Here is a 26,344-nt window from a genome sequence, read left to right as displayed (position 1 = left end):
CATCTTGAATATGATAGACAGTATCGCAAATCAAACTCAATAATCTGTACGATTTTGTGATCCTACATAATCATCGTCCTCTGCATTCTGTTGTTGCTCTAAAATGACACAAATATTAACTTTAGATTTTATATAAATATATAGATTCAAATAAACAGTGATGTTTACTTAATATAATTATGAGAGGATGTTTATTAATTCAAATAAAGCTTACAGATAAACATAAATCTTAACAAGATCACAATATCACATAAACTTTTTATCTGCCCATAAGTAAGTAGTTTTGGCACATCAGCTTTCATGTTACATAAAGTGTTTTCTTTTTTTTGCCTGTTAGTTTATGAAAATGATGCTCCACATAAAATTGTTTTAGAAGACATGACCATGTTTCTGGAACTGCTTCTTATGTTGGAGGCTTGCTTATACATTATTTATAAACAATCTTTTTAATTGTATGACATATTCATTGCTGTGACGACGTTAACGAGTATTTCTGTATTTTGTAATTTGAATAGATTACATTTCTATAAGAAGATACGTTTCTCCTCAGCTATATTATATCTGCAGTCACGCCTTTATCATAATTTTCAGGTTGCCAGTTTTCAGTACAACTTGTTTTAACACATTGCAATGATCATTATTTTTTTACAGTAATATTTAATGCATCAGACAATTTTCACTACACATATGCGGTGGGTTCAAATAGTTGTTTCTATCTCTCATTACTGATAACTTGTTTGCAATTCCCTCTCCTTGCCTCGTTTCATCTGTTTTCCTATCCTCAAAAGCATCTGGATACTTATGCCGTAATATTATTTCGTCATTACTCATTACAGATGCTGGTATTCTAGTATTTATTATTGTTCGTAGGTCATTAATTAGTTTCTTTTATGATCAATTTGTTTTTTTTTACTGTTTAGATCTGATAACAATCGTTTAACAAAAATTTGCCAAACCATTTTAAAGGAAGTAAAATCTATATCAGAATGGTCTTCCTGACTAATCATTTGATTAATCACACGATTAAACAACTGATTTGACAAATGATTTATCAAATGATTAATCAAGTGATAATTTGGTGCGATTTATCAATTGATAAATCGCTTGATAAATCATTTGTAGATTTTCTGTATATAATTTAATTGTCAGAAATAAGTATTTTATTACAAAACTAACTATAAAAGAGTTTATTTATTCAAAATCTCAAAACCATTAAACAGTAATAAATAATAAAAGAAATTTCCTGACCAAGATTAGAACCTTTTTTTGTTTAAAGATTTTTATTATTTACTTATTTTTGAACATATGTTCATTGGTTAGGCGCAAACAAAATAGAAGCCAACATGATAAATTGAGTATAACGTATGGTTCGCGTTTTGACAATTTCATGTTTTCTTATTAACTATAAGTTCTTCGAAATATGTACATTTTGCCATTACAAAATATGTTACATTACTAATATCAAAAGAGCATTGTATATAGATGAAATATATTTTGTAATAAAAAACATACAAATTTACCAAATACTTATTTAGTACTCCTAACTACAAATAAACTTCTTGATACTGGTTTTCTCTCTCTATCAATTAAAATTTTCATTATTATTATGCACTTGAAAAGTTATTAAAATAAGCAATTAACAATTTAAAAAATATATAAATAATAATATAAATAATATTTAAAAAGATTCTATTAATCTTTGCCAACGATAAAATTTATCACTAAATATCAACAGTATTTTTGAATAATTATTTTGAAATAGCAAACGGGAACAATCTAGTATTATAACCATTATAATAAAAAAATAATGATAATAATAATATTTTTCAAAAGTTTATCAAATTATAGCAAATATAAATCCAAAACATAATATTTTAAAGTAATAAAAGGTTACATGCTTTTCACCAGAAAATCATCTGCTAATCAAATACGAAAATAGCACGCTTTTCCCTTGAAAATCACCTGTAAATTATCTGATTTTCACTGAAGCTTTTTCAGTAGGGCTGCAATCAGTACCGGTTTCCTTCCTACTGCGTCTTGTATAAGCCGATCTAGCAGTTGTTCTAACTGCTTGATTAGAGCGTTAGGTGAAGTGTAGCAGCTGTAAATAGTGACACCTGCTACCTTAGCCCGTATAAATCCTTCTTCACAGGTCTCCATTATTCCACAGATAGCAACGTTTTCACATGCCCAGATCGCTGCTTTATCTGTAGTGTCCAATTCCCACGATGGTTCATCAAGATCCTTATATTGTTCGCACACAATAGCTACGTCTACCTATTTTTGCGGACATACTGGTTGAATAGGACCTGTGCTGTCTCACAGTGGTTTAGATTTAACTGCACAATCTCCATTTTCGTTGGTTCTTTAGTTCTTTTAATGCAGCGTGGTAGGCTGGGCATGTTTAGCTACCAGCTGCATGGTTTCTCTTTGATTCTCCATCCTTTTCCCGGTAGCGAATGCAACTCAGCGCGTTCGTGCAACTTTCGTCGTCACCGCGTTTAATGCTTCTATCGTCTGTGATACCTTGTTCTCCTTCTGGGTATGCTACTGGTGCGGTAACATTTCCGCTTTACTTAGCATCAATTTAAGGCTCTGCTTGCTTTTTTCAGCTCCAATTGTCCTCTTTCAAGCCGCTTAACCTGGATCATAATCGCCGATAGATTGCTTTTAACAGACTTAAGAATGTTTGATGCCTTTGACACAACATTATTCATAGAGTCCAGCCTGTCTCGGATCTTCTCTCAAATGCTTTCTCGTTCTCGCTCAGCATCCCGGATTGTATTCCAGATCTCGAGAGCTCCTTTTCCTGCTTTTTCTTCTTGCTTGGTTAAATTTTCCATGCTCGATAATAGTCTTCATTCCGGTATGTGTCTGACCACCGTCGATCCCCCCGTCTATGGAGGCAGCTGATAGCCCCAACACATGACTGTAAGCGGTTCCAGATATCATACCAGGGTATGATAGCACCCGATACTGTCCTAGCCCACCTCCACTCTCTCGAACCTCGCACCCCGAACAAAGTGCTTGGCTCTCTGGAGAGTTTCTGGCAGACCTCAAGCAATATCACGCACTCGCCTTAGCCGATTGACCGGTGCTGGCTATGTGACCGGCCTCCCGTCTTGCCGTCAGCGGGAGCCAAAGGTGGTTCAGGTCACTTTGGCTCGCAACTTCAGATTGCCTTCCCACCCAGGATCTAGTTTTGTCAGCTTACGGGTCGCATCGCACGGCAAACGCGGCGGCCTGATTTGGTCCACGGAGCATATTTTATTTCTGCTCTACCCAGCAAGCTCTCCCCCATCCGTCACCCGGGGACGCGCCACATACGGGTGTCAGGCTTCTCCGCGTGGTGTGTGTGTGTGTGTATAATGTAATATTTCTGATTTCTGGAACTACTTCGTCAATCTCAATAAATTTTGACATGCATCTCTATATTTGGATTCTAAATTTGGAAAAAGCATTTTGCGTTTATTTCAATCATCCTATTGTTACAAACAATTCAGCTATGATGCATTTGAAAGAGAATAAAATTACCTACTTTTTCTGTTTGATCCTTGCGATTGACTGCTCTGTTCGGCAGATAAAAAAAGGGGGGATTTTTTTTTATAAATGTATATTTCTGAAACTAAACATCATAACCTCACGAAATAAAAACATATTGATGGGTCACGTGTCAAACTATATCTCATTAAAATTTCAAGTCATTTGACTACTTATTTTTTCAATAATAAATCGAAAACTGAAAAAAATGAGTTCTTTTGTGCCTTGATTATAGACGTTAAAAGGCCTTATTTCATTTTGATGTTTTATGTGTTTTGGCTAAGTTTATTGCACAGCTTTCAAACCCCTATGGTTCTTAAGATATCAAGGTTTACATTTTTTGAAATTTTTTTGATTCTGTTTATCTCAAAACAATGTCGTCAAAGGCTTAAAAATTTGCGGTGCGTTTTTTCTGGCATGCCTGTATGCCCCAATAAATCCGATTCTTTGGTCCGTTTTTAGAAAAAATCATTACGAAAGTAGAGTGGGATGTTTTTGGTGGACTCTCTACTCCTATTTAAAACCGACGCTCATCTGTATGCATTTCCTCTGTTTCCGTTACCCCAAAATAAAAAAAAAAATCATTCAAATAGCTACAGTAGATGCTGAGAAATCTTGATATAAAGATAAGTAACGTGGGCACTGCGTGCGCTTATTACTATATATTCGAGTCTCCTCCGCCGCTGCTCCATTCCCCACCACTCGACTGCGAGCGCGCGCTCGGCCGATTTTCGCGAACTTTACAAGGACTTTTCGCATGCTTCCAGGAATCTGATTAAAAAACTGAAATGTACGTTTTGTAGTGCACGATGTCAACTTTTTGAACCTTCTTTTGAAATTTTAATCAGACTTACAGTGGGGCATACAGGCCTGTCAGAAAAAAACGCACCGCATACTTTGAATTGCGATTTTGAGCAAAATAATATTCCGACAGTACTGAACGTTTGCACATATAATGAACATTATAATCCCTACTTTTTCCTAAAATTGTAGCACTCCAGCTCAAGAAATGATGAAACTATGAATTTTCGAAAAAACGCCCAATTTTCTGGTTTTTGCTTCCTCCTAGAGGAAGCTTTGCAATAGTAAAATTTTCAGTTCTGCTAAAACTTCGTAGAAACGCATTTGGATGTGTTTAGAGTTTGAATCATGCGTTAATAAAAAATGTCCGTGCGGATGGGTGTGTGTGTGTGTGTGTGTGTGTGTGTGTCGCTTTGCTCGGGCAGTAAACTCTCACCCGCGGGAATAATCAACGACTTTACTTTAAAGGCTTTTAATTTAAAGGTGTTGTGTCCCTTAATGTTCTATGTAACAAGAAAAACATTGTCTCAGATCTGTAGCATCAATTTTTTTTAAATTTATGTGGAAGCTAACTGAATGTTATTTCTGGACTTGCTCATATATCTAATTCATTTTTATCGCAATAAATTTTTGCTTGATATTTTATCATTTGTTATTTCTTTTAAGATTGGACAGCTAAAGATGAGGACAATGAAGATATCAGTGTATGGGAAGATAATTGGGACGATGATGATGTGGAGGATGATTTTAATCAACAATTAAGGTAATTCAAGTTTAAAATTGATAGAAGTTAATAGTGAGCTTTTGTATATTTTTGCGGATAGGAAAAGAAGTGTATCTACAAGCATCTTGCTGTTATAACCCATATTATTATACTAGCAAGAGATGCTCGCTTTGCTCGCGATTAACAAATTACTTGTAATGATATTTATTATTTGACTCGTCATAATTAAATGTACTATTAAATATTAGATGTACACTTGATGATAAAATCTAACCAATCAAAAGCAAGATTTCAGAAACGTTTCATGAGATTTAATTACCGTCGAGTATAAATAAATATATTCAATACCGTCAACATTCTATAAAAGTAGTTATTGCTACTAGTACACTCCAAAGTCTAAAAAACAAAAACAGGCGCTGGAAAGAATAAATGCTTCGATTACTTCTTTGGGAAAGTATAGATCATTACTTTTATACATATTACGAGTACAAAAAGAATTAAAAGTACAGTTCATTCTTTTGTAAAGAATTAAAGGTACAGTTGAGTCTTTTGCAAATAATAAATCATGTGGTTAAATCTTATGCAAAGAATAAAATTTCTGAACAAAACAAAGTCAGTCAGTGCAGCATGCTTGTACATACTGTCATGTATGTTTCATACCGCCGCGTCCGGTCGGTAACGGACCATAGAAATCAATGGATAACAAATCATGTGGCGCTGCTGGTATTATCAACTCTATTGGCGCTGTATATGGTCGTGTGGAATTTTTGTTTCTCTGACATGCGTCACAAAATGAAATGAGCTTTTGAGCTTTATGTCTTAAATTTTTTATATAGAAATCTTCTTGTAACATACGAATGACTTTTTTCGCGCCTACATGGCCATAAGTCTCGTGCGTTTCAAGAATAAATATTTTAATCATTTCTTTTGGAACCATTATTTTGTATTGATTCGATTGGTTCTTTTTATAAATTATATCATTTTCAATTAAATAAGTAGCATTATTGCTTTGATTCTTTTGATCTGAATTTATGTAAATAATTGATTTAAATATTCGTCGTCGTGTTGTAACTTTGACAAATGTTTAAATTTAGACATTAAATCTTTCGTGAATTTATATCTTTTAAAAATTGCAATAATAATCTCTCCCGGTTTTTGTAGTTCTTCTGAATTAAAGTTAGGATGTCGACTTAACATATCGGCTACAATGTTTTCTTTACCCAGAACGTGATCAATCACTAAATTATAGTCTTAATGTGTCCAAAATGCACCGACGGATTCGGTTGCCAACAAATTTGCATTTGAATAGGAATATTAGAGCTTTGTGATCCGTTTTTATGTAAATTTTTGCGGCTCGTAGATAGGTACTTAATTTCTGCAAAATCCATACAACCGCGAGAAGTTCTTTCTCTGTAGTAAAGTATGTTTTTTCTGCTGCGTTGAGTGTTCGACTGATATAAATAATAATCCGTTCATCACCGTTATCGTCAATTTGCGATAATGCACCGGCAATTGCAAAGTCCGACGCGTCACTACGAAGGATATAAGGTTTGGAAGGGTCGGGATATACTAGGCAAACGTTTTTTTCGAAGAGTTCTTTGACTCGCTCGAAAGCTTTTTGATGACTGTCCCCCCACTCCCAGGATTTTTGTATTTCTTTTCGTAATAGCTCTAATAACGGTACTAACTCATGCGCATGATTTTTTGCGAATTTCGCGTAAAAATTTATTGTGCCTAGAAAGGCTTGTAACTGTTTTAGATTCTTAGGAATTGGATAGTTTTTTATCGCTTCAATTTTATTCTCTTGAGGTTTTATCCCCTTTGTAGATAGAATAAATCCTAAGAACCGAGTTTCATTTTTGAAAAATTCTGATTTTTTGATACTTAAAGTGAAATTTCATTTTATTAAACTTTGAAATAACTCTTCTAAATGCCCCAGGTGATCTTTTTCACTTTTTGAGATACATAAGAAATCGTCTACCAAATTTAATATGGAATAACCAAGATTTTTTGTTACGTAAAATAAACCGCGTAATAAAGCAGTGCTGCTTATCTTTGTACCGAAAGGAACTACTTCGAATTCATACAGTCTTCCTTCGAACATAAATGCAGTATATTTTTTACTCTCTTCACAAAGAGGTATTTGCCAGAAGCTTGATGTTAAATCAAGACTTGACATGACTTCTACCCCGAAACATTGTTGTAAGAGTTCCTTGATATTTTGAGGTGATTCTAGATCATCCTCAAACATCTCGTTTACTTTACGTGCGTCTAGGCATAAACGAATCAACCCGTCTTTTTTGAATACCGGTACTATCGGACTTATAAAATTGCTGCTTGAACGACGTATGATTTTCCAATCCAGCATTCTCCCAATTTCTTCCCTGAGTTTACTTTTCATATTAGTTTCTACAGGATATGGAAGGATAAAAAATGATTCAGGATTTTTTACTTTGATTTTGTATTCGTATGATGCTAATCTGCCTGGTTTCTTATAGAATACTTTTCGATATTTTTGTAATAAATTTCTGAGTTTATCAATCGTTTCTGGACTTTTCGTAATACAGAAATTTAGTTTATCGTCGATATCCTCATCGGATATATCGTAAGGATCAACTAATGAATTACGGTTATTATATGAACTCGTTAATTCATTTAGAAATTTTTGGCATCGCGCTTTGTTTAGCACTGGCCGGAATGGTGAGTGAAGATCAACATCATTAGTTGTATCTTCCTCGATAATTTCTATATAACGATGATCCATTTTCGATTCTAATAAATTCTGATTTTTATAAGATATTTTTTCAATTGTATTCTCTATACGAATTGTTATTTCATCGTATTTTGTATCTATAAGAAAACCGAATTCTTTGATTGCATCAATTCCGATAATACAATCTCGTATTAATTTTGGAATAATCGAGAAAATCAAGTCTTTTGTATAAGTACCGATTTCTGTAGGGCACATCAATTGTTTATTTAACCGAGTCGATTTTAATCCCGTAGCACCTCTGATTATAGTACCTACGATAGGCAAAGTCACAACGTTTTTAAATTTTTCTATGTTGGAATTATAGAAGTTTTCAGAAATACACGTAACTTGACTACCGGTGTCAATTAGGGCTTTTACTGGAATATTGTTGATTTTAATTGTAATTTCCGGGCAGGGGCAAATTTCGTCGTTTTTAGTGTTATTGTCAGATTCGTATAATAAATCATCTCGTGGATTATTGAAAATTGTGCAAATTGGAATCTGTTTATTAGTTGTTTCTTGTATATTTGAAATTTTATTTATATTATTTTCCGAGGCACAAGAAACAACCGTTATTGGTTTTTTGGCAAACCCCAAATGTCTTTTAAGCAATCATTTAAAGAATCTTCTAATGAAAAGTTAATCATAGTAGGTTTAGAAGTTATTGCTTTGGGTTTTGTACCCGTTTCTTTAGCAGGAGCCTTTGTCGTATTAGTCGCTTTTGTCTCAATTGCATTCAGCGTTTGGTCTGAGGAGGTTTCTTTTGAAAATTTTTATCTTGAAAATTTGTTTGTTGATTTGCAGGTTTATGTGTTTTATAATTGCCAGAGGATTCTGCGTTCGAATCATCAGGATTGGGTTTTTTCTTAAATAAAGATTGCCTTTGACTGTGACCGTTGTCTTTAAATGCAAGTAATTCGAAAAATTTGTCTTGAGTAGTGATATTTTGTGATTTTACAGTAAAACGAACGGTCACATTGCCTTTATCGGCTAAATAAATAATATCAATCAACAATAAGTGTATATGTATAATTATTCTTTTTGTTAATAATAACAATAACGATCTATTATTTTTAATTATACGAATACATTTTATTCTTTGATAAAGATCAAATTGCTCGATTCAATCTTTTAGTAAAGAATCAAATTAACAATTACCCTGGTAGCAAATGGCCGATAAGTTCTGGCCCGTTCCCTAGCCACTCGTGTAACGCCCCGTACAAGCTCCGCAAAAAACTATACAGAAAAAGAAAACTAAAATTTATTGAATACATTTTTAGATTTTACGCGAGTATCGCGCACCCCCATTTTCAACTAGGATAAGCCCACGCTACAGCTGACAGCGCAATTTCAGCAGCGCCACGAGCCAGCGAGCGGCGGTAACTGCAACACCGAAAGAAGAGGGAGAGCGCGCAACACACCATGTATATATGTATATAGAAGCGGCGAGCGCAGCGGCGCAAGAGAAGGAGAATATTATAAATTATTTGTATGAATAGGTTTTGTACATAGGTGTGAAAGGTCTGTGTGAAAGTGTGAATGTGAAAGTATATTCGGCGGCACGATCCCCGCTCGCTCCGAGGCCTATAAAAGGACCCGCACGGCCAGTATGAGCTCACTAGCTCCAGCGCAACTTAGGCGCCTAGTCAAAACTCCCGAGCAACTTATGCCTCGAGTAAACGACTTAGAATATTTTCGAATATTTCCACACTTATAAAAATTTCGAGTTAGGCACGATATCGCATCATAAAGCGTATCAGTCCTAGACTTAGACAAATTCTAATTCTTGTCAAAATAATTTAGAAGAATTTCGTTACCTAATTTAAACTTGTAAAATTTCGTATACGATCAGATAACGCAAATTTAAGCGTATCTGCATAAAATCTCTTCTTGTAACAATACGATTCAAATCAGATTACGCAACTTAAACGCGTATCTCTTTATTTTTGTTTGTAAAAATCAAAGCGGATTTACCCATTTAATTTTTGTGATACTTAGAATATATGCAAGATATACGCAATATTCTATTATTTATTTATTTGAATATATTTATTTTTGTTATAAAGAACAAAAATCTCTTTATTGTGATAAACTTCCACTACCTGGTATCCCGGACCTGAACTATCATAATTGAGAATTATTAAAAAATTTTAAATCTTTCTATTTAATCTGTTGTCAGAATCACGACGCAGATTAGTAGCGTAAATTGCAATGTGTATGTGTGTGTTTTATAGGGTGATTTGATTCTTATTGTAATAAATTCCACTTTGAAAACCCGGTTTCCTGGCAGGTCCTGTAGTAATTAAATTTATGTAAGAATACAAAATCTATTGATTTTACTATCTGAAAAGTCGCCAACATTTACTAATCTGCGTCGTGATTCTGATAACAGATTAAATAGAAAGATTTAAAATTTTTTAATAATTCTCAATAACTGCTAAATTAAGCCATGAACAGAAAAATTGTTCAGATGAAAGTTGTCCAGGATCAAGGGGTACATCTTTTTGGGCAATTAGCAGTTATTAGACTGGTTTGATTAAAATGGCCCACCCTGTATATAATTTAAATGATCAGTTTTTTTTATATATACAGATAAAATCTTGAATAAGATTTGAGATAACTTTGTGATGAATATTCACTTCTTTGTCAAATTTTTTTTTTTTATTTTACGGTCTTCAAATCATCGACATTTATATACAAAAGTTGAGCTATAATATCACCTTCGTATCTCAATTTATTAAAGATTTTATTATGCCTTTTTTTAAGTTCAATGTTCTCGTTAGTTATATCATTTAATTTGTTATTCAAAATTGCAACTTGGAATTCTAGATCTCTTGTTCGTTGATCTTGAGATCGTGAACGAAAAAAGAGAACATCTAAAGCGCGAGAAATTTTTATTAATTGTACTTTCCGATTTATTTCATTCTCCCGGCTTTCTTTGATGGATTTTATTATCCATTTATCCGTAGGAATGTGTGGCATAAGTCTTAAGAATGTTTTAAAAAGGCTTAAATTTTAGTTTAATGACTGCATACAATAATTGCACGTCTGATGTGGTTGCTTAATTATGCAAATCAAAGTTGTTTGTTCTGCATAAATTGCATTTGGTTTGTTGCGTAAATTGCAATGTGTATGTGTGTGTTTTATAGGGTGATTTGATTCTTATTGTAATAAATTCCACTTTGAAACCCCGGTTTCCTGGCAGGTCCTGTAGTAATTAAATTTATGTAAGAATACAAAATCTATTGATTTTACTATCTGAAAAGTCGCCAACATTTACTAATCTGCGTCGTGATTCTGACAACAGATTAAATAGAAAGATTTAAAATTTTTTAATAATTCTCAATTATGATAGTTCAGGTCCGGGATACCAGGTAGTGGAAGTTTATCACAATAAAGAGATTTTTGTTCTTTATAACAAAAATAAATATATTCAAATAAATAAATAATAGAATATTGCGTATATCTTGCATATATTCTAAGTATCACAAAAATTAAATGGGTAAATCCGCTTTGATTTTTACAAACAAAAATAAAGAGATACGCGTTTAAGTTGCGTAATCTGATTTGAATCGTATTGTTACAAGAAGAGATTTTATGCAGATACGCTTAAATTTGCGTTATCTGATCGTATACGAAATTTTACAAGTTTAAATTAGGTAACGAAATTCTTCTAAATTATTTTGACAAGAATTAGAATTTGTCTAAGTCTAGGACTGATACGCTTTATGATGCGATATCGTGCCTAACTCGAAATTTTTATAAGTGTGGAAATATTCGAAAATATTCTAAGTCGTTTACTCGAGGCATAAGTTGCTCGGGAGTTTTGACTAGGCGCCTAAGTTGCGCTGGAGCTAGTGAGCTCATACTGGCCGTGCGGGTCCTTTTATAGGCCTCGGAGCGAGCGGGGATCGTGCCGCCGAATATACTTTCACATTCACACTTTCACACAGACCTTTCACACCTATGTACAAAACCTATTCATACAAATAATTTATAATATTCTCCTTCTCTTGCGCCGCTGCGCTCGCCGCTTCTATATACATATATACATGGTGTGTTGCGCGCTCTCCCTCTTCTTTCGGTGTTGCAGTTACCGCCGCTCGCTGGCTCGTGGCGCTGCTGAAATTGCGCTGTCAGCTGTAGCGTGGGCTTATCCTAGTTGAAAATGGGGGTGCGCGATACTCGCGTAAAATCTAAAAATGTATTCAATAAATTTTAGTTTTCTTTTTCTGTATAGTTTTTTGCGGAGCTTGTACGGGGCGTTACACGAGTGGCTAGGGAACGGGCCAGAACTTATCGGCCATTTGCTACCAGGGTAATTGTTAATTTGATTCTTTACTAAAAGATTGAATCGAGCAATTTGATCTTTATCAAAGAATAAAATGTATTCGTATAATTAAAAATAATAGATCGTTATTGTTATTATTAACAAAAAGAATAATTATACATATACACTTATTGTTGATTGATATTATTTATTTAGCCGATAAAGGCAATGTGACCGTTGCGATGCTAAGATCCGATTACATAAAAAAATGGAACTACAATTGTCAGACAAAAATATATACACTGAAATAGCGAAAAATCCATTATCAATTTAGACAATATTATCAATCTAGACAAAGTGAAAAAATTTATGAACAATTGGAACACTAACGGCTTTTTCGGAAAGAAATACAGTAAATTTAAATTCACACGAACAGACACCACCTTGCCAAAATGTTATGGACTACCTAAAATTCACAAAAAAGATATCGCTTTACGACCTATTATCTCAACAATAGGCTCGCCTACGTATTTTTTATCGAAAAGCCTTCTTAGAATATTACAAAATAGTATCAAAAAACCTGACTCTACTAGCATTAAAAAAAGATTGACTGTTCGTCACACCAATGGCCTCTCCAATTTCGGGTTTCTTCGCTGACATAGTCATGGATGATCTCGAGACGGAGGGCCTATCTAACCTATAGTTCAAACCAACATTTTTTTATCGATATGTCGACGACATTATCACATGTGTACCGAATGACAAAGTCGACGAAATTTTAGAAACATTCAATTGTTATAACAACAGATTACAATTTACTCACGAGACTGAGATCGATAACTCGATAAGTTTTCTAGATGCGCTATTGACAAAGATAAATTACTAACTGATTGGTGCACCAAACCGACCTACTCTGGCAGATTTTTAATTGCACATCACAATATCCTAGGTCCCAAAAAATCGCCATGGAGTATAATCTTGTCGATAGAGCGATAAAATTATCTAACAAGAAATTTCACAATAAGAATATTAAAAATAAAACACACTATAAAACATCAAAAAATTACTGCACGAAAATCATTACTTACCCGCCGTCGTTAATAAATTTATACGAAAAAGAATGTCAACGATAACATCAAACACATTGTCGAGGCAACAGATTGGCAGTAATGAAGAACGCAATATTGTAAGCCTACTCTATATTCACGGTTTTTACGATCAGACCAGTCATGCATTCAAGGTTAACATCGAAACTGTGCCGAAAATAAATAGCCAAATGAAAAACATCATTATAAAAGGCAAAGACAAGAAAGATGAAGATCTAGAAAACAACGTTGTCTATAAACGTAACGATTGCTCTGCTACGTATGTATGCCAAACAAAAGGGAATGCGTGTATACGTATATATGAACACAAAAAATCGAACAATACTGTAATTTCCGATCACATCAACAATTTGAATCAAACACTTTCAATTTCGAAAATTACCACATTAAAGACAGAGAGATCAATTATAATATATAATATAACTCTTCTGCTCACTGCTCCGTGCTATATAAACACGACGAAAATCTCGACTCTATAATATTTATAATTTTTCACATCAGTCTCCTGATGAGGGCGGCATTGTCCGTCGAAACGTTGAGAAGAAAAGAAGAAATGTTTTAAAGTTTTTTCTCTTCCTTTCTCACCACACAACCTGCCTCAGGCTGCGATACAGACAAATCAATATTCTCGATATTATTTATTAAAAATTTAAATGTCCTGATGTATCAAATCAATGCAGGATGGAATCTACATACAACATCTTATAATATGCAAAGATAGATACAGGATATGTCATTTCATATTCACCAACACATACCTTTTGAAAAATGATTATCTGCAGCATCCCTTTTATCTGAACCACATCTTTAAATAATCTTTATTATTCCATGTGCATACATATATTATGTGTATGCATATGTATATATGTCATAATATATGTCAAAAATATAAATACCAACACAATAATTGCTTCTTTTTTGTTTCAAAATTTGTTCACAGCTTCCAATGCATCTGCACCAAATCCTGAAATTGTTTTATAGAAGGAATGTATACATTTATCATATGTTCCTTTAATACAATTCAATAGTTTTTTATTTAAAAAATATATCAAGTTTTGGGAAATAAGTGCAAAAAAAATCCGAAAGGACGGACATTTTTTAAGTGCTTTTATTGCTAAAAACTAATTGAAAGTTGATACAATTGAATTTTTTTTCGACGACCTAAACGATTTAAGTTCAAAGAACATTCGTACTGTAAAATAGATTTAATATTTTAACTTTTATAGGTTTTGTAGGGTTTTTACAAAATCGACCAAGTATAAATTGTTAATATTGTGTAGATGTAGATTATCAAAGAATAGTCATCTACTTGAATGGCGATCACTGCATTTCGAAGAACTGTTCGCTTCGGCGATCTGTGAGACGAATTCAAAAATATTACTCTAAAGTCAATCTTGCGTGATTGCAACATTTTACATGAGTATGCTAAACTCTTAATTTTACTACAAAGGAACATGTCTGGAAAAAAAGTCTGAATTTAACTACTGGGAAATGAGGGGAACTGATTGAATCGATGCTCCTTAATATAATCGAGGATTCAGCTTATTGATAACGAGTAGTCAATTATTGTTAAAATGTAGTGATTTTAGAGCGTTAATATACTCTAATTCAAAGCGTTACCCAAACACCAACACGTAACCCAAACACGTAACCTAAATTTCATTAGCTACTCTGTTTAGGTTAGTACTGCAAACGCTGACGCATGCTTAGTGCGCTTTATTGTTGGAATATGTAATAAATATAAAAAACATTTATTACATATCAAATAATAAAGAATATAAAATAAAATTGTAAAAATAACCTTATTAAAAACGTAAAAAGTAAACAGGATAATGATAGTTGATTCAATAAAACTATTATTATGGATCAGCGCGATGCAGAGTGCGCAGTTCGAAGCATGTCTGTATCTGGCTTACGCATTCGCTTACGATTTGAAGGTGCTTACATTTTAGAATCGATTGGCTTAACTGTAGTTTGCGTTTACCCGAGCACTATATTACCTATTCGTTAAAAAAATAGTAAAGTAACATTGCTCTTTTGTATCTTTTTGGTTAATAAATAATAAAAGTACTAAATCATTCAATAATTTTTTTTTATTTTTAGAGCTTTATGTTCTCTGGTAAAAAATCACTATTTCAAAATAAGCAACAACCTAAGAACTTGGTACTTAAAATATATAAAACCGTGTAACGAGACTCGAGTCTCGTACATAAATATTCGTGAAGGCGGCCGCAATACGCGAAATGAGCACGCGCGCGCGCACCAACCGAAAGGCGAGTCGCGCACATACGCGCCTCGCGGCTTTATAAGGCCGACCGCGTGGCACAATGAGCAGTTCTACGCGAGCTTTCGATCCAGGCAGTACCGCAAGCGCACAATACTGCAGGGAGAGCCAGAAATAGACCCTCGCCGACGAAACCGTCTCGTAAGCTCACGTGAGGACTAGGTAGCAACGCTGAAACCCGAAGCTCCGAATGACACCGAGTCTCATCGACGTGGATAATACCCAGAGTCGCCAAAACCCTTTAGCCAACATCCTGATGCATTGCTGCTCCCTCTGCCACTGTGAGCACACAGGGTTGAGGAAGTAACAATACACTCACCGACGGTTAACTAAGTTGTGCGCTCACGTCCTGGTGAATTTAAGGTTAACCTCTAACCTCCGGAACCACCTTTACGCTGACGTCTCACGACTCCTTTTGTCACTGTGCGCAAATAGGACAAATGGAAGAACGAAACCAGCGACGAGGATCCGTAGTGACGTGCGCTCACGACTCTACACTGAGAGAAAAGAATCCTTGACACAAAGGAGAATTCTTAACTGTTAAGAAAATTGGATTAAAATATGGAGAAATCCAAGCGTCTTAACAGTTAGGTTTTCAGATTTTTGAATTTTCGTAACTTTCTTTCCATCAACGTAAAATCACTAGCACTTTATAATTACTTGTTTTCACTTCTTATTATCATTTAGTATCGCTTTGCGACTACTGGATGTTGAAAGATTCTTTGTTTTTGCAAAATATATTCGAATGATAGCACGATAGGTATCATACGAATATAACCTTACACATAACCCCGCTTTTCTGTGTGCATGAAACTATCACAAAAGTATTTCTGCATACAGAATCTTCGACTATATCGAACAAGCCCTACGATATTTTAAATGTTGTGCATCAATATGCTTTCTTCCAGGTACGTAAAAAAAGCATATCACGCGTGAAATAGTATAAACGCATGTAGGTACGGGTCTCCGATTGCAGCCGACACGTTTCGACGCCTCGCGTAGTCGCGTGCCGACGAGTCGCGCTGTTGCTGCACTCGGTCGATAAGTTTTTACCGACAGTGCGCCACAAACGCTCAAAAATTCCTAAATCCTTAATAGTTAAGAATTCTTCTCTTACTATGAAAAAATTTTTGTTTGCAACAAATACACGAAAAATAAGCTGTGGTTAAGTCGCGAATCCTTTGCGACAAGGATTCTTTTCTCTCAGTGTACGAGTCCGAGGATAACCTCAAAATACCGCAAAACCGTTCCGACCGCAACTGTGCGCACACAGGGCGATCGAAACCGTTGTTACGCAACGCATTCGATTCGACGTAGCCGTGCGCACCCGACTCCGCCGTACCCGAATAAAATCCTAACCTTAAAATCCGTCACCTCTCCGCGATTCCGACACCGACCCGATGCACCGATGCTACAACCGTATAGTCGTAATTGCGCCGTAATTGCGCAATCACGATAAGATATTGTTAACCGTGCTAGTTTAAGCAATTCCGATTGTAAAGGCGAAATCTTCCTAACAAATCGCGTATTTGATTTCTGTTTCAGGTGGGATTTAACATCTAAACCCCCTACTATTGTTTTTGATACAAATATACATAATTATTGTTATTAAAATATACAAACAGACTCATTATTTATCAATTCCCCTAACTGAGTTCTGGATTCGACTAAATATCCAACTCCCGGGGGAAATTCCTACCGTTACAACCGTTTACATTACAAGTGCTTAGAATTTACCAACAACTATCCAGTTTATAAGGGAGAGAAATATATTTCATGAAAGTATCAATAATTTAATTAGTTTTTCTGATGCAAGATATAAAATTATTCATATTCAGACGTGAGCTGAATAATTTTATGAATTTGAACATATTCTGAAGCATTAAGGACTTCAAATCTTCACTTCTTTCCAATAAAAAACTCGAATCGAAGCCTGCTGGCAGAGTGCTTATTGCAAACAAACATAATTCGTGTATGTCAGTGTGCTTGCATAAATATGAATTTTTTTAGAGACGCGATTCCCGCCCTCTCCCTTTGCCTGTATAAGGCCTAGCGCGGCGTATCAGAAGGCACTAGCTCCAGCGCAACTTAAGCGCCTAGTCTGTATTCAAGAGCAACTTACCGCAGTGGGTCAAAATACACTAATAAAAATTCCGTTCAGAGAAAGATAACGCAGTTAAAGGCATATCTTTTGATTAAATGTTCTAAAATCAAAGCGTACTGACTACTAATTAGTGAAAAATTCGTTGTTTAAGAGCTATAAATCATTGAAAATAGGCTAGCTTTAAATAACTTTAAACCCTTGTTACTCGAAAAGAATTGATCTAATTGATCTGAAAATTTACACGTGACATCGTGGCAACCTCTAGAACACATCCCCCAGGTTTGGACAGGAATTTTCTTCTCCCGCACGATTTGTCAGAATATATATGTGTGTGTATGTGTGTGTGTGTGTGTGCGCGCTAGTAGAGCTTCACCTTCTTCTCACTCCGCTCGCAAACCCTCTAATTAATTTTCTGTTGAATACGAGTAGTTTTTAGTTGCTGTATAAAATTATTTATTATATTACAATTGATAGGTTAAATGTAGTTTCACCTAATGATCATGAAAGGGTTGTTTTAAAATTAATATTAAATAAAGGTGTGTCCGCATTTGAAGATTTAAAAACATACATTTAGAGGCGCTGCAATTGTAATGGGTTTGTTGATCGCATTTTTGAAGGAGCTAGTCCAGTTATGTTACCTATTCAATTAAGACAACTCTGCGTGGTTTTTACTTTCAGAAAATATTCAATATAATCATAAATGAAATAGTTATAAAAATAGTGTTACAGAAGATTTTATGGATAGCAAAGAAAATTGTCCTCTCCTTCATATTAACCAAATTTTAGAAACAGAAGATTGTGACGGTGCATATGCCCTCACAACAGATCGGCATAAGCCCAGCACATACACGCGCGCGAAGCGCGCACACACACATACAAACACGCATTGCGACGACTATCAAGGCGGCAGGAGCCGCGCGCGAAGCATAGAAGTAGAATAGGGGAGAGAGAGAGAGAGAGAGAGAGAGAGAGAGAGAGAGGGGGGTGGGGGCAAAAGGAAGGCAGCGCGACAATAGCCGACGCTGATTAATAAAAACGCAACAATAGAGAACGAGATAGCAGAGCCGGATTCGCACAAAGCAATCCTAAGGGCCCCGAATCGATCGAAGGACTATCGATCAGCAGAGAGAAGCGCGACACGCTTTCTCGACTTCCGACTCTGGTAGCGACCACATGTGGCCAGGAGCCACGAAAGCCGGCCAGCCGTCGGAGCCGCTCATCTCTAAGGGCGCGGCTCCAGACCAGACCATCAGGCCGAGGGCCATGACATCGTGCCCAGGCTAAGGCAATCCAGTGCCTGCAGCTCTCGCCAATGCCACGAGGAGGATTTCAGTGGGCCTCCGACCAAACGGCGCTGACGAGGTTGAACCCAAAGCAACCAGCCCGTCCAGCAGCGGCAACGCGACGTTCATCGGCAAACCCGTGAATCTGTCCTGTGTCGGCGAATAGCCCATCTCTCTCTCTCTCTCGGTTAATTTGGCGCATGGTACACCACGTGCAGAAAAGCACGAGTGAGTATATAGCTTAGCGTAGGGCCAAGGGCAAAGCCCGATTGTCACGCATAGTGCGCCGGCTGATCTCGATGGTCGTCTCGACTCACACGCACACACGATTGCACGTAGTGCACATTGTTATTTCGAGTGAATAAACGTTCTGAGGGCAAGATGAAGCCCGAAGGTTCTTTTAGCATAAATTATTAGAGTGTCATTATTATGCATGCTAAAATCCTTGCTTCCATTCATAAATAAGCCGAGCATAGAAGGACTCCGCCACTCTCCGCGTTCCGTCAAGACGGAGATGTTGAGCAGCCGAGGCGAGTTCCTGGTCGTCACTCGACGATCCTCTTGTTAACGTAATAGCCTTGTGCGTCGGTCCCTAAGCTGGGTGGGACACACTTATCCGATTTCACGCTAGCAAGGCCACAGCGTCACAAGATAAATTATGTGAATCACTTAATTTACCAATGCCTGAGAATTAATTACATGAGGTTGATCATAGCAAATAAATCTTATATCACAAATCCATGTTTGAATCAAAGTACACAAAATTAAATAATGATCAAAGGAATATTTTCAAAATTTTATGTGAACAAACTCATAATAGTACATTATGCAACAAGGGGAGAAAGTAGGAGATTTTTCCCACGGGCAGTAATCACCCGCGGGGAAATATACTTTCTCCTCGTGTTGCATGTAGTACTTTATTCCACATTCGATCAAAAGGTCACTATTTGAGTCTGTAAAGCGGGGTCAAAACTTTTTTATTTAACTATCTTAATTTGGACAGATGTATATACATTCATGTATACACATCTGTCGTATAGGCTGGGTGCACGACGGTAGCACCACTTCGAACGGAAAAATGTCGTAATACGCTGTTCCCAAAATCGCGATAGATATACGTACAAAGTGTATTTCTTTTCGATTTGTTCATACGATTTGCAGAATGATTAGTTGCATTGTACGTTCCTACGGCTGTAATGGATATAATAATCGAAACTGGCTTCGAGAAAGTGACTCACAACATTTTATTCAATCCAGAAGGCGTTAAGAAAGCCAAACAATTATGTACGAGTAATCACGTCTGCTACGTTAAAGAGTACCAGAGCAACGGAATCAGTCATCTGATTCAAGGTTATGCTATTAGACAAACATCTGTGTCGTCAGCACCTTATAAAGTACAATTGCATTTAAGTGATGAATTTAATATAAGTTAGAATTATACGAAAATAGTCCAAAGTTTCTAATTTTTCCATAAATACGTGTTTTTTTATTTTTGCAGCTGCATCAAAATCGTCATATCAATGATGTTTCATGTGAGTGCGTTGCCAATAAAATTGGCAAATGTAAACACGTTTGTGCGCTAATACATTTCGTCAACTCTTCAGAAAGTCTTACTAAGACAAGTTTTGAACAAGTATGGGGAAAACCAACGCCAAGACAGTTAGGCATTGAGAAGTATGCCAAAGGAAGTTTTTTCCATCAGATGTTGTCACCAAAAAATAAAAAGAAAGTTGAAGCTTTTGAATTTATCTTAGACCATCTACAAGAACCTTGTGCTTTCCGTTCAGCATTGCTCGAAGAGAAGAAAGACAAAGTTTGCTTCTACATCAAAAATATGTTATCAACATTGCTCGATAATATGTTCATTAGCTGCGATGAAAGTATTTGTCATGCGTGCCTAGAAAGTTTATGGATTTTGAAAGAGGAAAGTGAAGTGTACCAGTGCAAAGTGATAGATATTAACTTTTTAGATGATAGTTTAAAAGAATTTTATAATTAAAATATTGTACTGAGTAAAAATCAAATCATAAATTTATGTACAGAAACTTTGTCCCAGTCAAAATGCGCGAAGTAGTTCAGTGCAAGAAAAATGAGGCTCTCCGCAAGTAAAAATGTGCATAGTATCAAGTCATTAGAAACTAAAAGTGTAGAAACTCTAGCGATTGAGATGTCAAATCCAAAGAATGTCAGTACACCAACAATGAAGTATGGGCAAAAATATGAAAAAGTAGCTTTAAGTGAATATGAAAATTTGTATAATGTTGTTGTTGTGAAAAGTATTGTATAGTAGACTACGGAAAAGAGATTATTAATGTAAAATATCTTAAATTTTACAATGGCAATATTGAATTGACTGAGAGCTCTGTTTATTATACGCAGTGTCAAATGCAAATGTACTTAACCGGTCTGACTGTATGTGATTTGTACGTTTACTCACCTTTAGGTAGCTGCCTTGTTCAAGTACATAAAAATAAAAGCTTTTTAAGTGTTGTTATTCCCAAATGTGAACAGTTTTATTTTAAGTACTATTTAAAAGAACTCTATAATCAAAGTTTGAAGAAAAAAGTTAAACGTGCTTTTACTGGTACAGATATGCAGAATAAGTGTATCTAATATTATTTTTGTGAATCCTCACATTTGCAACACTGTAAGTTTCTTCGTTTTCTTCTTTAGTGAATTCTGCATTTGTTAAGAAAGGAGACATAACTACTATAATTTTTTTTTCCATTTTCATTAGTTTTAGTTCTTATTTCTGGAAATCCCTTGTCAGCTAAGATCACATCATCATTTTCTAATAAATCCAAAAGACCACTCTCTATTGTGATTTGGGAATCGCTTTTTCTGCCACCAGCACATGCAGATTTAAAGGTAATCAATCCATTTGGTGTACATACGATAAGGACTTTTGCAGTGAATCCTTTTTTATAATGAGAATAAGTATAAATACGACTGTCTATGCCAGATGGTATCTCTATTGGGAATTCTGTGCAATCTATAATTATTCGAACATTTGAATACTTAAGTTTAAAGGATTCTGGTAGCATCCCGTGTACACAGTCCTTGTCAATCCATTTTATAAAATTTCGGAGAGCAGATGATAAATACTGCAATGTATCGATGAAAATTCTGGATATTGTTGTCCAATGAACATGAAATATAACACTTAATGATGAGTAAGTCAGTCCAGTTTTCATTTTTGTGAAAATATAAGCAATCTATTTTCTTTGGATATTTTACAATTATCCATATCAGGAACAACTTTATCAGCAAATAATTTAAAAGTGTTGAATTTGTCTTCATATGTTATAGTAGGCGTATCACACTGATTATCACTAACTTTCAATCTGTTTTGAATGATTATCCGCTTTGGCTCACATATTTCAGTTTGTGTTTCTGCATCACACACATTATTCATAAAACAATACCTATTGCAGATAAACGTTTTACAAGGTTCACTGTCGGTTGTCAAAAAATCAACTTGACATTCTTGAGAACAAGTTTTATCCACTTCCATGTTATGAACCATCGAGCTTGGATCCACGTACTCATTAACTTGTTCTTCCACTACATTTTCCTTGTTGACCAAAACATTGATGGAGTTTTGGACTATCGGTTTCTTCACTGTTTCTGCGTTTCATGAATCTTTCATGCTTGTGAAATTATATTTGCTTGATTTTTATAAAATAATTTTAGGAATAACTAATTTCAATATAGAATATTTTTACCTTGCAATAGCTGAATTTACATTGGTGTTTGTTTTCTTGTATATATCAGGAAATAATGTTGGAACGTAGCTTGGGCTGAACTGATTGTCCGATTTGGCATTTCCAGCAAAATGCACACTGCAAATTTGTTGGTTCCCACTTTGAACCATCAGGGCTGCAAAAATAGTTTTTAGTTTATTTTTTAACATTTTATTTTGAAATTAAATTTTAGGTTATGCAAACTTACTTTAGTATTTTTACTGCATTGGTCCATTTTTTCCTCTGTTCTCGTTTATGAGACAACCGGAAAATTGTAGAATTGCACATTTGTACAATTGTTCTTGTTATTAGGACAATTAATAACACAGCACTTTCTTACTGCAGGCATTGCAGAAAGCTAAGTATCGAGTGCGCGTCTATAGCAGAAGAACAAGGTTACGCTAGTTTTGATGAATTACTACTCGCGAATGAAACACTGAGAAGTATTTTTAATAAAACTACTGATTCGTAATATTATATTCTTAATATTTTGAATGTTTCTACTATCGAAACTTTATAAATAAACTATCGTATACTCTATTTGTACTCCAAAACCATTAACATGCGTGTAAAACCAGTGGAACTGGGGACACTGAAGTTCACATTTTTTTCGATGCTACGCTTGGTATCGCCTCGCTATTCCCCACTATGGCAATCCTCCTAGCCTATACACGTCTCTTACGCGAGAGACGAGCGTCCATCTAGATAGATTATCCATTTTATTATACCATATAATATACCAATAAGTTGCGTCGTGTATGTTGTAGGTTTTTATTATTAAAAAAATTATATTAAAATGTCTGCGAGTGATGCCGAAAGTGAAGAGGAGTTACAATTAATTCATTCAGAAATACTGGAAGTTGCGTAAACGTAAAGATTGATACATTGCCATTGAAATATCAGAAAAGCTATTGGCAAACGTACAGTAATTTTAATAAATAAAGGCTACATAAAAACATCAAGATGTCCTCAATTCGATGCTAGCATATTTTGGCGAACTGGCTATAAAGTATAAGCCGTCTACACTATTAAGTAAGTACTCAATGTTAAGGACTGCAATTGAGAACAAACACGAAATCAAGATTGAAGTTTATAGAGATTTAATCAACTTCTTGAAGGTGAAATTTTAAGGCTATATACCAAAAAAATCTAAAGTTTTGTCAGCAAAACGCCTGAAAACTTTTTTTAAAGATGCTCTAGTTTAAATCTACTTATCTACAAAGGTATACATAACTCCAAAAATATTTTCCTCCTGTGTATACATATACTTCAAAAATTAAATAAAAATGTGTCTTTACAACTTTATTGAGTTATGTATTTGTTTGATTTTAGGTTGCACTGATATTTGGCATATATGGAATTTTGAGTTATTGTATAACAGAAAAGCATGTCTTTTCAGTATTTGATCTATTCTTCAGGATCAAATCAATGAAATCACTTAAAATTTGTATTATTCTTTATCTATTATTTGCCGAGCTATAATTAATTAATGGTTTTTAAACGAAATATGGCCATGAAAGAAATGCATATGCAAGACTGAAAATCTTGTTTTTCATGAATTAATGAAAAGAAAATAGAAAAAACGAACCTTGGTAGATTAATATTTAGTTTGTAGAAGCTGAGATAAATAATGCAGTTTTCAGTTGTCAGGACGACAAAATGATAGCCCTCGAGATATTCTCGGAACTTCCAAATTCCCCATTTTATGGCGAGACATTCTTTTTCTGTTGCTGAGTAGTTCCGTTCGGCCTGGTTTAATGATCGGCTGGTATAGGCGATCACCCGTTCTTTTCCCTCCTCTTCTTGAGTTAGGACTGCCCTAATCCTTCGTTGCTGGCATCGGTTTGTAACACAAATGTCTTGGCGAAATCTGGGCACGCTAGGACTGGGGCTTGCACTAGGTCTTCTTTGAGCCCTTCGAATGCTTCTTGTTGGTCGGGACCCCACTCCCATTTCACTTTCTTCTTTAATAGCCTGTTAAGGGGGGCCGTTTTCTTTGCCACTTGCAGAATAAACCTCCTGTACCAGGATATTAATCCTGAAAACCGGCGTAACTCCTTGAGGTTCGTTGACGGTTGCAGATCAGTGATTGCCCTTACTTTCTCTGGGTTCGTATGTAGCCCCTCCTCGTTGACGACATGACCGCTAATCAGCTGTAAGTGCTGTTCAAAGTCCTCTGTAACAATAACTGTGTCGTCGAGGTAACAAAACACATTCGATTCTAAATCTGGTGTGATGATTGCGTTCATTGGCCGCATGAATGCTGCTCGTGCCGGGTGTAAACCGAATGGAAGAACCTTAAATTGCATTAAGTCTCTCCGGGAACGGAAAAGCGGTATACTTCTTGCTTTCCTCTGACAGCGGTATTTGCCAGTGTCCATTTTTCAGATCGATCGTGGTTAGGTACTTTGCTCCCCGGAGTTTGTTTAGTGTCGTGTGAACTTATGGTAGCCGGTGTGCATCTTTGTGCTGATTTTGTTGATGCCCTGGATGTTGATGCAGAAACGCCTTTTTCCATCCTTCTTCTTTGCGAGAACTATGTTGGAGCTCCAAGCGCTGTCGGATGGCTCAATCACGTCTTCCTGTAACATTTCTTCAACAGCCTCGTCGATTATTTGTTGTATGGCGGGGTTGCGTGGCCAGTAACGTTGTTTGACTGGATTTTATTCGGTTACCTTTATTGTGTATTCGATGAGCGGTGTGGGGCCCTGTATACTTCCGAAGAGTTCTTTTTCGTATTGGATGAGTTCGTCCACTCGTGTCTGTTGATCTTTCGAGATTTCCCGAATGCCGACGTCGCTGACTGAGAGTATCGAGGTATTGGACCGGTTGGGTTGTAATTCCTTTCCTGCTATGATCAAGCGGATGTTCAGTTTGCGTAACGCGTCCATCCCCAATAGCATCTCATGGCGTAGCCCTTTCATGATAGTAAATTTGTTCCTGAAGGTGGCGCCGAGAGTCATCGCCTTACTTTCCACATAGTCTGTCACCTCGGTGGTTGAGCCGTCTGCCAGTGTAGCGATCGTTTCTTGCATCGTTCCATGCCGCCAACCGTTGTTTTGTCCGATCCTGGCGGTTTCTGGTGTTATGAACGAACTCACGGCCCCTGGGTCGACCAATGCCAGCACCGTATCATGGTTTATTTGTACGTTTACGAAGTATCGGCAGTCTTGGGACGGTCTCCCGCTACTGTAGAGCCGTCCCTTGGCGCGTTTCCAGAACGATCCAGGAATCCGTGGCAGTCTCTTATGAGAACGCCGTCTTTTCCGCATACGGAACAGAACTTCCATGCTACATTTTTGCAGTCGGCTCGGGAATGGCCGCGTTGTTTGCAACGTCAACAGCATTCGGCTGTTATAATAGTCGGTGGTATTTTTACTTGTTGGGGCACTATTGGTGGCGGTTTTTCGTTCTTGTTCGCGCAGTTTGGCAGCAATATCTTCTTATTCTTCGATGCGCTGTATGAGTTGAGGTACGTCTGTTATCTCTTTCCCGCGCATCCGCAATTGTAACTCGGGTATCATATTGTAATATATATTGTCGAGTTGCTCTATCAACGTATATCCTCCCCTTCTTCTTGAGGGTCGTCAATGCATTGCAGTAAGACCTTATGTTCTCGTTGGGTTTCTGAATACTTTCGGCGACTTGTCTTGTTAGATTCCATCGTTCTCCGCTCGATAAATAAAAATTTCTTAACCTGATTTCGAGCTCCTCCCAGGTTCGACAGTCGCTGGCGT

The 26,344-nt window shown here is 36.0% G+C and overlaps 1 protein-coding gene across 3 annotated transcripts in view; it reads left to right on the top strand.

The window, feature by feature from the left end:
• Nucleotides 1-26,344, top strand: part of LOC100117234 (probable 26S proteasome complex subunit sem1) — an 87,415-nt gene that overhangs the window by 45,883 nt on the left and 15,188 nt on the right. For 2 of the 3 annotated variants that reach the window (XM_032602086.1, NM_001193264.2), the window contains 1 exon segment: nucleotides 5,008-5,104. In XM_032602086.1, the coding sequence (XP_032457977.1) occupies nucleotides 5,008-5,103 (96 nt within the window). In that variant the 3' untranslated portion in view covers nucleotide 5,104. 3 annotated transcript variants of the gene reach the window in all.

This window comes from Nasonia vitripennis, assembly GCF_009193385.2.
Source record: "Nasonia vitripennis strain AsymCx chromosome 4 unlocalized genomic scaffold, Nvit_psr_1.1 chr4_random0010, whole genome shotgun sequence".
NCBI lineage: Eukaryota > Metazoa > Arthropoda > Insecta > Hymenoptera > Pteromalidae > Nasonia > Nasonia vitripennis.
This window is presented reverse-complemented; position numbering and strand designations above follow the sequence as displayed.